Source organism: Vulpes lagopus, chromosome 2 (genome assembly GCF_018345385.1).
Source record: "Vulpes lagopus strain Blue_001 chromosome 2, ASM1834538v1, whole genome shotgun sequence".
NCBI classification, from domain to species: domain Eukaryota; kingdom Metazoa; phylum Chordata; class Mammalia; order Carnivora; family Canidae; genus Vulpes; species Vulpes lagopus.
In genome coordinates, this window is record NC_054825.1 from 19,732,048 (window position 1) to 19,749,676 (window position 17,629).

The 17,629-nt window shown below is 38.2% G+C and overlaps 1 protein-coding gene across 11 annotated transcripts in view; it reads right to left on the minus strand.

Annotated features, from left to right (window-relative positions):
- Window positions 1-355: 355 nt before the first annotated feature.
- The window catches only part of ADD3 (adducin 3), a 121,301-nt gene continuing 104,027 nt past the window's right edge, over window positions 356-17,629 (minus strand). For 10 of the 11 annotated variants that reach the window (XM_041742680.1, XM_041742678.1, XM_041742676.1 and 7 more), the window contains 12 exons: window positions 15,319-15,470; window positions 14,266-14,346; window positions 13,277-13,426; window positions 12,444-12,587; window positions 12,232-12,330; window positions 10,919-11,101; window positions 10,069-10,326; window positions 8,435-8,554; window positions 7,886-7,972; window positions 4,906-5,029; window positions 3,200-3,295; window positions 356-2,589 (listed from right to left, as the gene is read on the minus strand). In XM_041742680.1, the coding sequence (XP_041598614.1) occupies window positions 2,297-2,589; window positions 3,200-3,295; window positions 4,906-5,029; window positions 7,886-7,972; window positions 8,435-8,554; window positions 10,069-10,326; window positions 10,919-11,101; window positions 12,232-12,330; window positions 12,444-12,587; window positions 13,277-13,426; window positions 14,266-14,346; window positions 15,319-15,470 (1,787 nt within the window). In that variant the 3' untranslated portion in view covers window positions 356-2,296. The remainder of the gene's footprint in view (window positions 2,590-3,199; window positions 3,296-4,905; window positions 5,030-7,885; window positions 7,973-8,434; window positions 8,555-10,068; window positions 10,327-10,918; window positions 11,102-12,231; window positions 12,331-12,443; window positions 12,588-13,276; window positions 13,427-14,265; window positions 14,347-15,318; window positions 15,471-17,629) is intronic. The other variant, XM_041742685.1, reaches the window with a different exon arrangement.

Consider the following 17,629-nt stretch of genomic DNA (forward strand, 5'->3'; position numbering starts at 1 on the left):
TTCGGCATCCATAGATCATAACAGCAGATCTAAAACTGAGAATCGGAGTCTTAAGTCCTTCAAAGATCTTTAGATCTCAGAGAGATATTTGTGGTCACCGTACATTATCAAGACAAAGAATAGGACACTAGGGGAAGATTTCTTTTAATGTGAGCTGAAACAAGAAGGGTAATTTTTACATAGTGGATTTTTAATTAATTTGAAAATAAATTTACCAGGACATTACTGATCCAGAAGCAACAGTCCTACCCAAAAATCTCACTGTGGTTTAAAAAAAATTTCTTTCAACATTCCACAAAGTAATACAGGCTAAGGAACCACACCCCTGAATTGAAAGCTCATGATACCAAATGCATCTATTTAAAATACTGTTTATTTGTGATTTAACATTAATTAGCATCACATCTAAGAGCAATATCAGATAACATTTATACATTTTCCACAGGACACAGAGGTTCATTGGCTCATTCTTTATGCCAAAGCAAGTAAATAGAGGCATTAGCAAAAGGTGCAAATAGTTCACTGTTGCGTTTAAAAAATATTTATGCACATTGCATTCATTTAAGATATATATATATATTTAAAAAGTTATGGGAAAGCATAGTTCACAGGTTACTGTTTCTACATACATTGTAATACAACATAAATGATGTAGAACATAAAAAAATCCTCAAATACAGAATTAAGCAACTGAAAGTTTCCACTAAGAGATTAAACACTGATTCCAGTAGTTAGTGAGATCTAGAATGAAATTTCCAGGCTCTGTTTCAACTTTGCATCATCATACACATACAAACAGAACCAGACCTAGAACACACTGTAATCAATGTGATTTTTTACATGCCAACTCACCCTCCAGAAACACTTTGGATTATTTTTACCCACTGACCATTTCGGATCATTGATTTTACATTGATTTGTGACATCACTTGGGTGAAGGGGAGAAAAAACTATATTAAGTCTAGGTTTAAATTTGTATTTACATTAGAAAGAAAATTAAACTGAAACAAGATAAGAAAACTTTGTAAAAATTAAGAAGTGGTAGGTTTTCTCACGGGGGGATTAGACCCACTGATTTCTTCTAGTGCTGCCTTCTAAAGATTCAGAAGCTAAAAGGAATTGACCTTTTTAAAACTCAAATATCAACCAAGAAATACAATGATTTTGGCAGAGTAGAATTTCAGAAATTTGGGACATGTTTCAAATAAGCTATGCTTCAAATCCTATCAGGACTATCAAACTAGAATTCTTTGTATGACACCACTTTTGTTCCCTTCATTTTTCACTTTCTCTCTTCCTTTTCATTTGGTTACCATATGAGAGCTTCTTCATTTGTTAGCAATACTAAGAAAAAAATACATGATAAGGTTCAAATATGGATCTAGTTATACCTTGAAATGTTATAGTCCCCCTTTGATACCAAGTCCCTGGATTCTTGAATTATATTTAAGTATACTTAGTACCAAGCAGCCTTAAATATGCTCTACTGTTATATGATTGGCTAATATGCTTATGATACTTTTATAATGAATGGTATACAAACATCTCAACATACAAAAATTGTTTTTGCCAGAGTTAAACTAAATAACCCATGTTATGTGTACAAAATCCCCTTTGTTGAAAAATAAGGGGCTTTCTAAACTAATAAAAAAGGAAGTTTTCAAAAATTATAGTTTACTAAAATGATTTTTTTTTTTTGGCAAAGAAAGTTACTTCAGGTGAGGAAATTTTATACTATGAATAAAATTCCAAATGAATCTTTTCTTAAACTTTTTAAAAAAATTATGTGCCAGTGTATACTAATGCTATAGATTCTTAGAAGCTTTTAAAGCGTTCTGTTAATGCCCACTGAAACAATGGGAACCCAAAGGTACAGTCAATAATGGTGGTAAAAAATTATAATCTGATTACCCAGTGAAGCAGCTGCTGAGAAATAAAAATTCTCTCACTTGTTCACTGGTAATTTATTTCCAACAGATATTATGCAGAAGGCCTGAAGTAATTCAGACAGGTATCTGTTTGTGGTGAATTATAGTAATACTTCATGAGGGCAGAGCTAACTAAAACTAACAAGTGTTTTAAAAATCCAAAATCTTTTTTGGAGATATAAAATGAGAGATGAATTTGAAACTTTTTCATAATAGGTTTTTCTTTTAGAAAATCTCTTTCCAGTTCTTAAAGTCCAGTTTGCTACATACCCCCAATCTTATCTACCACTGCTTATTAATCAACTTAAATGTGGTATTTAGATGTGCAATGTCACATTGTAATAATAATAATTATAAAAAGAATTTAGTTAGGCTTCAACTTTCTCCTTTTTTTTGTTCTTTTTCAGAAAGGAAGGAGTACGGAATTTCTTCTTTTTCTTGGATGGTGATTTTGAAGGTGAGCCTTCAGGTGACAGGACTTCTTCAATTTTTTCTGGAGACTTAATGGTAATCTCGATGTTCTCTATGGTCGTGCTTGTAGTTAACCTACTCACTCGCTTAGCGAGCTCATCTTCAACATCATGCATATCATCCTTGCCATTCACTACCGTGACAGGCACTTCCATGGAGATGAAGCTCTTGGAAAATAACTCATGGTTTTCTACAAAAGGGGAAGGTGGGGTTTTTTGGTTATTTTATTATAGTTAACATCTTTGCTTTATTTTACAAAACTGAAATGTTTTAGCAATGTACTAAGACATTACTTTAACTTCAGTAAAGATAAATTATTATCTTTGGATCTATTAGCATGAAGCTAATTTTCTTACAAGGTATAAAGGGGAAAGGGACAAAGTTATTAGACCAAAGGATGAAAGCTGCGTAAGGCTGGTTTGATGATTTGACACTTTCACTATAAATCAAGACAGGATAAATGAGGAAGACAACATGTATTTTTCTTCAATTTTGGTCATTTGGCAATCAAACTGAAAAAGATTTCATGCTTCTGATTGGAAGATGTAGGACCAATCACTTTTAATTTCACAAATTCTTAAGAACTACCGGCTGCCAAAATCCAGATTAAGGCAAATCAATATAAACGCAGAAGTAGCACACCATTTAATAAAAAAATATAAAATTATTGGGAGCTTTAAGTAAAATTCATGGCAAAGTTATTGCAATCAGGCACTCAATTTCTTTACATAAAAACAAATGACAGAAGACGAACTCTTAAGACTAACTCGGTGAATGCTATGGGAAGTTACAGTGAATACCTTCTAATTTTTCAGGGATATTTTGCGGTGACTGGGTTTGAGACTGAATTTGTGAAACAGATGAAGCGTCATCTGAGAGTAATTCCTGCTCAGCATCTGTTGGATGAGAGTTTAGTTAAAAGCCATGCAAAACAAAGAAGCGTAAGATCTCAGGGAGGTCAGTGCATATATCAAACACCTGCAGACATGTGATAAACTCTTCTGCAATGAGCTGAGCATGCTAACAGCTTTCCCATATATCAATAACTATGCATTAAGAGGAGGTTAATGTGTTAACACTTCTGGCTGCTAATAGCAAGTTTATATACATGCTTTAGTAAGGAAGCATGGCTACTGACAGCCCAGGCAAATAATATGTATGCATTTAGCTTTTGCTAGAGTGTTAGAAAACCAAAATATATTGAGCAGCCAGGTGAAAAGAATGATGAAGTCTCACCAATGATGCTACATTCATGAGGCAGAGTGCCTCACTGAATTTTTGAACAATATCCAATTAGTGATTCCTGTCAGAGCAATATTAGTGAGCTAATTCAGAAGGCCATAATGAACGTGGAAGAAACTATTTATAAAAAATATATATATATATAAAAGGTGACGGTTCTAGAGTATATATAGTATTTATTACCTGGCATCTTTAGGCTTTCAAAAAATGAGAGATTAAAAAGGGACACTTAACAAAATAGAAAAAAAAAAAAAACACAGAAAGTTTCCAACCTTAGGTTAGAATAAACGAATTCAATAATACCACTTAGAATATTTAGTATAATCACATTAATGAGTCAGGATGACTCCCTTTTGTGACAAAGGCACTAACATACTGATAAAAACTGTCCCCTGGATGATCCTAGATGTTAATTTCTTCTACACGATATCTAACATGGACACAAAGTTTTTATTCATTCTGTTCTGCTTTGGGTAAAAATTTCAACTGTATGTTGTAGATGGTCTTTTAAAGCAGAGGCTCTTACCCTCTTTTGGGGCTACAGACTTCTTGTCCCTTACCTTGAATGCCCTCTTTCCCCAAATGTGTATCATACAAAATTAAGAATATATTTTTTAGATGGCTTATGGACTGTCTGGAGCTTATACAAAGACCCAAGATTGAGAGTCCCTGCTATAAAGAATTTCTTATTTTTGAGGGGAAAAAAAGGGAGCTAGTATTTAATTAACTGGGGTTTCATTAACAACTTTTAAATATAATTCTTACTTAGGGTTCTGAAGTCAGAAAAACTCAACCTCATGACAGTGCCCATATGCTTAAAAAAAGTCACATCAAAATTTTGTCAGTTTGCTTTTGAGACTATAATACTAGCACCTTGTGATACCCAAAAACAACAGAGATTTTACAAAGTATTAAAGACACTTAAAAGACGCTGTAATGTTTAAATCTATTACTGTATCTGTATTTATTGTAGCTGATAATTCTTTACTAATCTGTGGGTTTCACTTTACTATGGGAGATTTTTGGTAGCCATCCAATTGCTTTCTGAAGAAAACTGTTTCCTCTACATGTTAACATACATGGACTATGGTGGCTCTTTGTATTTTAGCTCCACCCATACTCAGTAAGGTCTGGGAGAGATGATATAGAACAATCGATTGCAGAAAGAATATTTAAAAACAAAAACACTGTCTTCTATCATCCAACTCAAGGTGCTCTATTGTTAGTAGTATGGTTAACAGGCTTAATCTGAAAATGAACTAACCTTCCAGGCCTTGCTGTTTACGTTCGATTGTCTTCTTATACTCTTCAAGCTCTCCTTCTGTGAGATGACTGAAGGGGTTGGGAGGAGCTGGTGGGGCCTGATCATCATCTTCAAATTGCATGGTCTTGTAGAGAAAAACATTGACAGATCAGACGCTTATTCTTCAGAACTGGGTTAGAGGGGCACAAACATAGCTGAGGGCTCCCAGAATGATGGTGGGAGACTGGGAGGAGACTGAAAATTCTCCAGATAAATTAAATGGCCTCAGATAAAAGTAGTACAGATATTAACATTTGGGAATTCCCCAGAGAAATAACCAATGACCCTATAGCAAAGCTCACCAGTTCCCAAGCTCTGCACATACCCAGAGCATTTGACTGGTTTTCAGTGTCCCATTCTTAAATATACACAGACTACCATGCATTACCAGACACCTGAGGAAAGCTTACAACATGGAAGGGAGAAACCAGGACAAGAAAAAGGGAACTCAGAAGAAACAAGGACAATAAAAATCGCTGAAATTTAAAATTGATTCCCTTAGAGCAGTAAGAGAAAATGTATCCATGAAAAATTAGGATGTTATTAAAAAAGAAACATTCATGGGGCACCTGGGTGGCTCAGATGGTTAAACATCTGCCTTTGGCTCAGAACATGATCTCCAGGGTCCTGATATGGAGCCCCACTTCCAGATCCCTGCTCAGTGGGGAGTTTGCTTCCCTCTCTCCTTTAGCCCCTCCCCCTGATTGTGCTCTCTCTCTCTCAAATGAATAAAAGATCTTAAAAAAAAAAGACACATTCTGGGAATAAGAAGTCTTAAAAAATTTGTTAAAATATATCAAAACGGGATCCCTGGGTGGCGCAGCGGTTTGGCGCCTGCCTTTGGCCCAGGGCGCGATCCCGGAGACCCCGGATCGAATCCCACGTCGGGCTCCCGGTGCATGGAGCCTGCTTCTCCCTCTGCCTGTGTCTCTGCCTCTCTCTCTCTCTCTCTGACTATAATAAATAAAAAAAATAATAATAATAAAATAAAATATATCAAAACAAAATTAAATAGAAGAATAAGAAAATAAAATCAATCAAATCTCTCAGAAAGTAGGATAAAAAAACAAAGAGATGGAAAGTGGGGAAAGAGAAAAATCAGAGGCTCAAAGAGGCCCAACTAACAGCAAATCTTGACAGAAGAGACTAGAAGGAAAAAAACTACTGAAGAAATAAATTTTAAAAATTCCCAGAACTGAAGGATAGGACTTTACAGATTGAAAAGGGTTACTGGGGGATCCCTAGGTGGCTTCAGAGGTTTAGCGCCTGCCTTTGGCCCAGGGCATGATCCTGGAGACCTGGGATGGAGTCCCGTGTTGGGCTCCCTGCATGGAGCCAGCTTCTCCCTCTGCCTGTGTCTCTGCCTCTCTGTGTGTCTCTCATGAATAAATAAATAAAATCTTAAAAAAAAAAAAAAAAGGGTTACTGAATGCTAAGAACAAAGACTAAAAGAAATCTACTACAAAGCACATCATAAAATTTCAGAATGGCAGGGATGCAGAAAAGGTCTAAAAGAATAAAAAAGGGCCCTATACAAAGTCACATGAATCACAGTGCTCTTCTCCTACTTCTCAACAGTAACATGGAGTTACGGACAACAGAGTGATGCTTTCCATAGTTTTGAAGTAAATTATTTTGAACTAGAATTCTAGGTCTATTATATGAACATTTGAGGGTAGGACACAGGATTTGAGGCTGTTACCTCCTAGGTATCCTTTCTCAGAAAGCTAGTAAGAAGATATACTCAATGATAAAGGAATAAGTGAAGAAACTGGAAGACACAATGCAGGAAACAGGGATACCACACAGGCAAGAAGCAGAGGAATCCTTGGGTCAGCCTCTGCAGCTGGCCTGAAAAGCAATCAGTCCACATCTGGACTGCAATGGCAGAGGAATGAGAGATTACCTGTTACCTTTGACCCTCTGGAAAATAATATTAAGAATGGCTTTATAATGTCTCTGAAAAGTTTGGGAAGAACTAAACCAGTGTACCCAAAATACTAAGCATATGAAAAACAGAGGCACTTATTAACTCCAGGAGTCAGAGTATATAGAAGAAAGGAAATGTAATCATGGGATACTACCTGGCTCAGCAGTAAACATTTAATAATATAAACACTGAAAGCTGATTTAACAAAGAAACTGTAATATAATCTTTCCCCCACATTTTCTCATCTCTGAAATTGGGATTCATCTCATGATTGATGGCATCCTACAATTATGATTGTCAGGGGTTTTCTCTTTTAGTGATATACAAAATAATGGTACTTCTTACAGTCAATGACACTGATTCAAGGAAATCAATCGAGGACTAAAATTAATAGACTAAGAAAAAGCAGAACAAAGAAGCTCTTTAGAAATGTGGAGGTAATGGGGATCTCTGGGTGGCGCACCAGCTTAGCGCCTGCCTTTGGCCCAGGGCACGCTCCTGGAGACCCAGGATTGAATCCCACGTCAGGCTCCAGGTGCATGGAGCCTGCTTCTCCCTCTGCCTGTGTCTCTGCCTCTCTCTCTCTCTCTGTGACTATCATAAAAAAAAAAAAAAAAAAAAAAAAAAAGAAATGTGGAGGTAGGGGTGCTTGGGTGGTTCAGTCAGTTAAGCATCTGTCTTTGGCTCAGGTCATGATCCCAACGTCCCGGGACGGAGCCCAGCATCCCAGGGCTGTTTCCCCTGCTTGTGTTCTCTGGCTCTCTCTCTTCCTCTCGCTCTCTCAAATAAATAAATAAAATCTTTTTTTTTTCCTTTAAAGAAAGAAACATGGATGCTAGAAGAAAGTCCTTGCCCTTGGAAACTGGGAGTTCAAAGTGACATTTTAAGTCTTGCAATTATTTGACTTTTTAACTTGTGCTTATATTAATAAAAATAAGTGTTCATATGTAAAATACAAAGAAATTAATGTGGTAGACGAAAACCAAAGATCATACTGCTTCATGGACTTACCGAAGGAGGTTTATCCACAACAATTCCAGCAAGCAATTGAGATTGGGGTCCTGCTGTTTTCAAGTCATATCGGTTTTGTTCTCGAATCTGAATTGAAATACAACAAAAGGTTCTTAGGGGCAACTATGCAGATGACCTTTACTCTCTCTTTTCCCAGAGGCTTGCTATTTGACCACCCAGAGCCTCTTCCTGCCTCCACAAAATCCTCTCTGACCATCCCAACAACTCACATTCATCTCTTCCACTCTTCTTAATGGGTGATTTCCTATTGTCTTATGTGGTTCGAGAATTACATTTTCCACTAATGCCAGGGTTCACTTTCACTAATACAGCAACAATATGTTTAATACTACTTCTCTGTGTGAGCCCACTCACCAGTGACTAGCACAGAGCTGGAGGTATTCAATACAAGCTAAAATTATACTGAGTTTCAAATTCTTCTTTATTCAACCCCCCAAGTACGGTATTCATTAGATTTAATCTCACTAGTGATCTGAACATAAAACGGTATAAAAATGCCTCCCCTGGACACAGAAGACCACATCTTACCTTATTTCTCTTTTCTAGTACCTCATTTGGGTTTGTGTTTAAAGGAACAAACTGATTTGGATCTTCAATTTTGATAGGTGTTCCACTACTAACTTTAGAAGAGTCCTCTGCTCTCATCCACTAAAAAATAAAAAAAATATATAAATGAAGCTTTGTGTTAAGGAAATATAGAAGGTTCTTGGTAACTATTAATTGACTCAAGAAGAGGGAGCATACGCTGCCAATATTTCAAAGAATTTCACTAAGCAGTATTTAGTAGTCAATCACTGTCTATCTCATACTACTTAGAAAAACGCTCACCATCAGCACTCACTTAAAAAATTTGATTACTATTCACATGACTACTCACTTATATGGCTACTTAAATTTTCTCCTTTTGGGGATCCCTGGGTGGCTCAGCAGTTTAGCACCTGCCTTTGGCCCAGGGCATGATCCTGGAGGCCCAGGATCGAGTCCCAGGATCGAGTCCCAGGATCGAGTCCCATGTCGGGCTCTCTGCAGAAGACTGCTTCTCCCTCTGCCTGTGTCTCTGCCTCTCTCTCGCTCTTTCTTATGAATAAATAAAATCTTCAAAAAAAAATTTTTTTTATCCTTTTGGCATTTTCAAATACGATGCTCAAATGTTCCAAGAACAGATACAGAGCTTGATCTTGTATTAATTCACACTGAGAGATGGTGCCTGCATTGAAGTTTCTTCAACTGATGGCTAAGTCACAAAAAGGACTTGAGGAATCCCTTACTGTTGTTTTCGAGACTTCATTTTTTATTTTTGGATGCTAGAAAAGGCCAACCCTCTGACCAGCATTTTACAAAGAGGGTAATTTGGTAGTAACTCCTAATCCTAAACTAACTCCTATCGTTCGATAGGGATGGAAGTCTTATAGAATTCTTCTTCACCCCTTATTATATCACTAAAAGAAGGCTAATATATATCAAGATTAGTAATGGTTGGCTATCAGTCTTGTCAATAAAATTAATTCTGAGAAACTTAGGAGTTTAATTACTAGGAGATAAGAAATCTTATAGACTAAGGAAAAACGCTTTCAAGCGTAGGCACTTCCATATCGAATGTTACTAATTTATATGACAGGATGAACTAATTTTGAGTATTTAGAGGATATTTGGCAATAAACACTCTAAACTTAAAGCAAATCTGAAGCAAAATGTTGAAAAAGATAAGACAACCCATTTCTCTCTCTTCAAGATCCTGCCTAAGGATAACTATGTGCAGTCATTCATGAAGCTTTGGCACTATTACTTGTCAGTAACTTTTATAGCTCTGATTTCACTGGGATAGTACAAACTGCAAAACAGTATCAAGTAATGGAGTAAGAACAGGGCTCCAGAGTCACTGTATGCATTCAAATCCTGACTTTACTATTTACAAATGATTAATCTCTCTGTGCCTCAGTTTTTACATCTATAAAATGGGAAAGAAAAATCCTCAACAGAATTAAATGAGAATTCATTTATGGCTCATAAAACAAAGTATCCTGTACAAAGTTTATATCTGATAAATGGCAGGTTATTATTATTTTATTCTGCTTTTCCAATTTTTTAATGCAGAATATTCAATTAATGAGTAAGCAGGCAAAATATTCAGTAAAGGCAAACCACATAAAATAGTGACATACTGTGATTTTGGTCCTGGGACTGGTTTCACCATTCCGAGACTCTTCAGGCACATTCACTTTCATGTAAGTATTTGGGGAGTTCAGCCATCTTGTTTTCTCACGCTGCTGTCTCTGTGCCATGTACTTGAGAGGAGAGAGTGGCACTGTGTCATCCTCAAAGGAAAAGGCAGTCACAGTTGCTGGGATTTCCACATCACTCTTGTGCCTGGGCTTCTCTCGAATGAGAGGATGCCTATAAGCATAGCCAGTTCTATATCCCTACGAGAGCAAAAAAAAACCCACATTTGAAACAATCAAACATGTACCAAACACAGCATTTGGACTCTTAATTCTTTATGCGAATGATGAAAAAGACTCATTTGTTGAAAAACAAAGGGGAAAATACCTTTCAAACCCCATATAACCTCCACATAACACTACAGTCGAAATTAAGCAAATTTCAAGATCTGGTTAAAACGGATTCCAGCTGACAATGTGATTTCCACTCACACAACTGTTCCTGACAAAGGTAATTTCAAAACTGCTGACCAGAAACATTTTCCTAGCTATTTTCCAGTTTTCTGGAAGCCAAATCTCAGTGCTCATTTAAGTCTTTGTTTCTGGGTCTGAAGGCAATCTGTCTTCTGACCTTAGTGGAAGAGGATAAAATCTAAAGTAAGATGACATTTGCATGTTTCACCGTATGGTTCTTAAAAATGTGGTAAAATTACACTGGAATGCCTCCCTAGGGTCAAACTCAGCTCCCAGAGGCATCAAGAGGATGTTCCCAGAGAGTCCAAAGGGAGATGGAGGCATTCGCTTTTGAATCTGAAGACATGAAATCCAAGTTTACGTTCAGTTTTTCACCTACCAAATTATCCAGAGTCCTCATCAGCCCTTCAAATTCAATCTCGCCAACCTTCCACTTTTGATGGGAACCCATATTCACTCCTCCTCCTCCAGATGCTGCTACAGTGTAAGTGAAAGCTTTATATTTTTGAGGATCCAGCACAAGCAGATTGTCTACTCCACCTGCCCCTGCTAATGCCCGAACCTGTAATCAATGGCAAAATAGAGATGTACAAGACTGTAAGAATTACAGTATTATACACCTTTAAAAAGGCATAATTTTAATTCAGCAAATACCTATAATACCTGTTCAGGCTACTAACAACAAAAATAAGGCAATATACTTGTGAAAATAGGCAGCTGAAGTATCTTTTCCATCTATCTGAAAAAGATACCTTCCAGAATTCTGATCCTCCCTGATGGAAAACACATTTAGAGCCATTCCTTTTAGCATATTTCAAGAAACTGAATTCTCTTGCCAAATTTTAAAGTTATCTTGCAGTTTTCCCATGGTTATCCTTTTTTCTTTTTTCTTTTTTTTTTTTTGCTGGAAGTTATAATTTTAAAGGAATATAAATACTATACTGTGAATTTAAGAATATTTAGGCAGAGGAAGTCAGCTCATTATCTTAATCAAGGTTTTCATAGCTTCATTTAAGAAGAGGAGGAAGTATTGCTGAAGCAAAAAAAAAAAAAGTTGGTTCTTAAGACATTAAAATTGACAGAAGAGTTTTTTCCCCTTTTTTGTGGCCTTTCCAATAAATTAAAATTATTACTATTTGCTTCAAAAGAACCTTCTTGAAGATAGAAATTAGGTCTGTTAAAAATACATTCAGCTTCTCTGAGGAAAAAAGTGGTTAATAACTATCCAACCTATTATAATAAGGCTGAGGCTGTGCAATTGTTGTAAACTGCATGAGTTCATAAAACTTCTGGCCTTACTCTTATACTTTTTATGAAAGTAGTTATAATACATTTGATCTTTGATGACTGACAGTGGCCTTTGTTTCTCAATTAGTACCACACCACCACAACGTAAAAACAGAGATATGTAGAATTATACTATCTTAACAGTAGGATTATAGGGGAAATGATGTTTATGAGGCACTCAGATTTGAGTGTGTGCATCTATATGTGAAATATTTTTTCCTATTTTCAATTCAAGAGATAACTGAGCTGACCCCCCTTTTATCCAAGTAAAGCAGAACTTCTGTTAAAAGCTTAACAAAATGCTACCAACCAATAGGACTTTGAAAATTAGTAAATACAAAACCCACCTCAACAAGCAAATTATAAAGCAATACAAAAAAGTGTGTGTGGGATAATTTTTCCTACCTGAATCTCACAGGCCATCTGCACATTAAATATATAATGAAAAGCCTCCTCAACTGTTTCTCCAAGGGCTACCACACCATGATTTCTGAGCACCAGCACCTAAAATAGAATCCAAAAGCAATCACTTTAAATAACTGGCATAGCTCACACTGTTTTTATCAACAGCAACAGCAACAAAAATAGCTCCTTCGATAGAAACTCTACTTACATACCTTACAACTTGGCCCCAGAACTTTCTGCAGCTGAATTCTCTCCTCCTGGTCATCAAGTGACCCTTGGTAGTCATAATAAGCAATTTCTCCCAGGATGAGGGACTCTTGAGAAATTGGAAGGATCCCACACTTCATGGAGGATACCTATGTGATTGGGTCCATGTCAAGAGGACACAGTTACTAATTACACTCTCCTAGGAACCTGATTCTTTAGTCAGCTCAGGAAGCACTCATCTATTCACTGTGTTCACCATTCCAGCCCATCTCCCAATTTATATATTTTTTAAGATTTTATTTATTTATTCATGAGAGACACAGAAAGAGAGAGAGGCAGAGACACAGACAGAGGGAGAAGCAGGCCCCATGCAGGGGGACCGACGCGGGACTCGATCCCAGGTCTCCAGGATCACGCCCTGGGCCAAAGGCGGTGCTAAACCACTGAGCCACCTGGGCTGCCCCCATCTCCCACTTTAGCTCTTCACTTCTTCCAGGAAAAAAAAAAAACAAAAACAAAAATCACAATTTAGGGGACACAAGTCAATTTAAATGTTGTGCCAAATATTATGAAAGAAACTTTGCTCCAAAGAACTCAGTACCCAATTATTAGCTGATTAGTTAAAAATGCCAATGCTATCTCTCCAGTTGTTTCCTACAATGTCAGCATTTGATCCAAAGGAACTTTCACTTTCTGGGTATGCAGAAATTAGTATTTTGAATGTGATTCTGAATGATGGGGTGTGAAAGAGTGCAGGTAGTAAAGTATCACATAAGGGAAACCGTGAAAATAATATATTTCCCAGAGCCATTGTTGATTTTAGCCTTCAACCACTTACAGCTGCTGTTGCAAGTGTATGGATGTGTATCACACACTTAACATCCGGACGTGTTGAATAGATTGCAGCATGGGGACTGAAGCCTGTGTGGTCAATTTTCAAATTAGTACTTCCCTGATCAACCACTTCTCCTATTATATTGACTTTCACCTGGAAAAATCAGAGAGACATATTTAATTGGTACACACATATCAAAGTTTGCCTGTGGTCCATCAGCTAAACCAGGGGGGTGGCAAACCTTTTTGTCAAAGACCAAACAGTAAATATTTTAGACTTTGTGGGCCTCTGATGCAATTACTCAACTCTGCCACTTTATATAGAGCCATAAAGAACTGTAAAAGAATGGTTATGGCTTTGTTTCCATAAAAATTTATTTACAAAAACAGGCAGTCTGCAACAAAACTCTAAGTTTAGTAAGAAGCAGTTTCTAAAAAGCCAAATATGTTTAACTCTTCACTAAAGGTCTGGACAAGTAAGGCATTTACTGAACTGGCTAGAAAATTTCCATTTGCTAACATGGCAGAACCCAGAACCACTGTAGTGCCTGCCACTCTAGAGGCCAATGACAGTGGCTACAAGATAATCATGGAAAAATAAAATGCTATAGTCAGACCCTCTGCTCACACCAACTGAAATTTGCTGACCTCTACCTATAAAATACACATACACTTGTGTGTGGGTTAAAAAAAAAAATTCCAGCATGTATAGGGCAGAAAAAAAATGCAAAAGATTCCCTTCAAAACATGGATAGGTTTACTGATAATCAGACCAACTTCATTAGTCTCTTCAACTACCTTTTCTTGACCCCTAAAACTTCTCTTAAAAAAAAAAACCAACAACATAACTTTCTAAACTCTTTTCTATTCATTAGCAAATGTTTTTTCCATCCATACCCTCTCTTGTTCTGTCCTGTACTAAAAACTAAATAAAAGCTGTCAGAAAAGCACAAAGCAGCATAGAAAAAGTAACACAGAAATTAAAATTTATACCAGATTGGAAGCTGTGGCTTCAGAAAAAGACAGACCTCTAGGAATTATTATTATGTGGTCTTGCTCCTTACTTATCCTCACCTGGAAGAAAGAGAAAAAAAATAGAGAATTACTATGAAGGTGTTCGTATTTTGCAGTGTGAATACTACTGGGAATATATTTGCCGTGAATAACTATGTAAGAGATTGCAGGTGGAGGGAGGGGGGTGGGAAGTAAAGTGGAAATTAAAGGTGTGCAACAGGAAACTTTCTTTGAAAAGTTTTCTTTCCTCAACACTCAAGCGCTTGCTAAAAATTTCTGACATAGTTTCTCATTTACTGGACTTACCTGAATTGTCATTCTGGGAGCTCTAAGGTGGCTCAGGGTCAGCTACATTCACGAGAAAATATGAAATGAACGTGGTAGGGACTATAATCTCAATTTACAACATGGAAATTAAGAGAAAAGAGCAGAAGAAAGAGAACTGAGTCTCTTCCTGGGAAGGAGCTGAGAGGGAGATGCAGGGCAAAGGGAGGAGTGGCCAGAGGGAGAAGAGCTGCAGGAAGATGGACTTTGCAGCCCCGCCACTTCCACCATGGTAGTTTCATACTTTTTTGCTTCCAAATACGGTCTGGCTTTCAATTGTGACAACATGAAAACAGATGACAATGAATGGAAGAAGTATACTTAACTAAAGCCCAGGGAGGAATCTTCTCCGACCCCAGCTACCTTCTTGGCCCCAAGTGCTTTTTAATGACACTCACACTCAAATATAATTAATAAGATAGAGAGAAAATTTTGGATAGAGAAAATTTTGCCAGAAGGATTTCTTCTCGGATAGGTTCTACAGCCGGTTTGAACTACAGGGACAAGGCAGACAGAAAATGGAGAGGAAAGCTAGGTCAACTGCAGCCTCTCCCTTGGAGAGAAGGTTTAAATCAGGAGTTGGCTGTAACCCAGCATGCAAGATTCAGAAGATGAAGTCTGACGGGACTTAGGAGTAAAAGAGAGAAGAGTACAGCTGCCTTCTAGCTGGGATTTCTAAAAAAAGGAATTGAAAGTCAAAGGACTCACGGAGATATATGTATTTGCCAGCTGTGCCCATCCAAACAAGTCCACAAGTCTGTACAGGCTGGCAAGCTTGCAGCGAGTCAGTTTTTCTCCCTTCACGTATGAGGATGTATCTGCCCCAGGAAGGTCATTGATAGGTGTGACCATGCCGAGACCTAAAAGGAAAAGTTATGGGGAGAGATTCTCATCAAGTAATGTGGTACCTGGAAGCAACCTGAGTCTGGGAGTGTCCCAGCCTTGTAAATAATGATGGGAAACTTCTCAATCCACACGATGTTTCATTAGGTTATCTTCCTCCAGAGAAGTACACAGAGAGTTAAAATGCGCATCAGCAATCTTTGCTATTTCACCTAGTACTGGACTTTGAGGGAGGCAGGCTCAGGCCACCAGGGGAAAATGACCACGTGATCCCAACGGCTAAAGTGTTATTCATACTGAGGTTATTGCTAATTTTATGATGAAAAGATCTCAACAGAAAGCTACTTTCCTAATAGTCCTTTTGACTTTTAATCAAACAAAAATGATTTAAGATGGAGAAGAATGCATTCAAACTGCAGTGTGCCTTCAGCTGTCACTAGGCAACAAAATCTAGTCTTGGGCTTTAGTGACCCAACTGCTAAACTCCAACTGTGACCAAGTTCCACTTTTTCTCAGTCTTCGTTCTCCTTGACACCATTCACCACCTCTTCTCTGGAATTCTTCTGCAGGCCTGTGTAACACCGTGGGAGCTCCTCCTCCGTTCCCTCCCCGATGATCTACCTCGAAGGGAGGGCTGGCTCCTAGTTGGCCCTGGGACCCTCCAGAGAGGGCCTCTACTCTGTTCCCTTGTCCCTTGGACCTCTCGTTCCCCTTTCACCTGCTGCTGCTTCCTCCCTCAACGAGCTCTCTTCTCTTCCTCCCACTTGTGACTCCTTCCCAAAGCTCAGTCCTCCACTATGCTCCGTTCTCAGTTTATTCTACCCTAGGAAAACACTACAGACTCCGGAGTCTACAGTTGTCACTTCTGTGCAGAAGACAGCCTGATCTCCATCTGTGACCAGGCCCTCCTGCCCCCATCCCCTTTGGCTGGCTGCTTCTAACTGCCTACCACACAATAACATACAAATTAAAAAGGTCTAAAAGGGTTTTTTCTCCACTTTTTCTTACCTTCTCACTCCTTAGTCTTCTGATACTGATGGTACTACAGTTCCACAGGCTCACACAGGAAATAACCTTCCCTGGGCCACCATATGTAGTTCATCACCATATTCCATCATCCTTTTCCTTACAAGTTTCCTTATTCTACATCCTCGAGTTCAGGCCTCACCTCACATGAAATGCTGGCAATAAGCCTTCTCATTCCTGTCCCTGCCTGTAGCCCTTCTTCTTGTAAATCTATTTCACATAAAAGTCACCTTCTGCCTCACTGCTCCCCTGCTCAAAATTCTGCAGAAGCCCCAAACTTGAAGGCCTACGAGGGGCCAGGAAATCATGTAAGTGCCTAAACTGGGCCCCTGCTGCAGCCTGGAGGCCCCTAGAGAGGCTACAAGCTGAAGGGGCAGCCACCATTCTGCCATCAGCTGCTACCATGTGAGAATCTGAGTTCAAGGCTATCAGAACTTTTAAACAGAAGTCCCAAGTCGACACTCTAATATGAAATCTTCTCATTGTGAAATGTTGTGAACTAATTCAACAAAATAGCTTCAATATGTACACCATACAAAATAGTACAGTTTCTAATAAAATTTCAGAGGCAGCTATGAATCGCTCTCCCACTTTCCCTGCCAACTTTAACTTCTGCTTTCCACAGCACAACATAAATTTTCCAGCCAAATTGGCTGATTTCTATTCCCTGACCTCTGAACCATAAGACACAAATTTCCTGCTGCCATGCCTTTGTACATTCCAGCCAGCAACCTTGGCAGGTCAGCTCCCCTTTCCTGCTATGGTATCTAGGGCACTCACAGGATAGCTCCTCTTATTATTTTGGTCTTCCTTGACCAATCTTCCTCTTCAAATTTTTGAAAATTTCTCTTTAGGCTGTTTTCTTCTCTGCCTATACCTTCTTGAATGATTATTTAATTGATGTACACAGCTTTGAGTAATACTCCTCTATGTCCATCTGCCAAGCCACTCCCTTAAGCTCTAGGACTATATTTCCAACTGCTACAATGTCTTGGCAACTTTGGCATGCCTAAGGTTGAACTTCTCCATTTCCCAAGCCAAAGAGATCCCCAACTCTGAACATTCCTATTTTTGTCTAATAATACCACGGAACTTCCCAGTTAGTTCTTCACACAGAAACTACAGAGATCTTTCTATATCACCCTCTTGC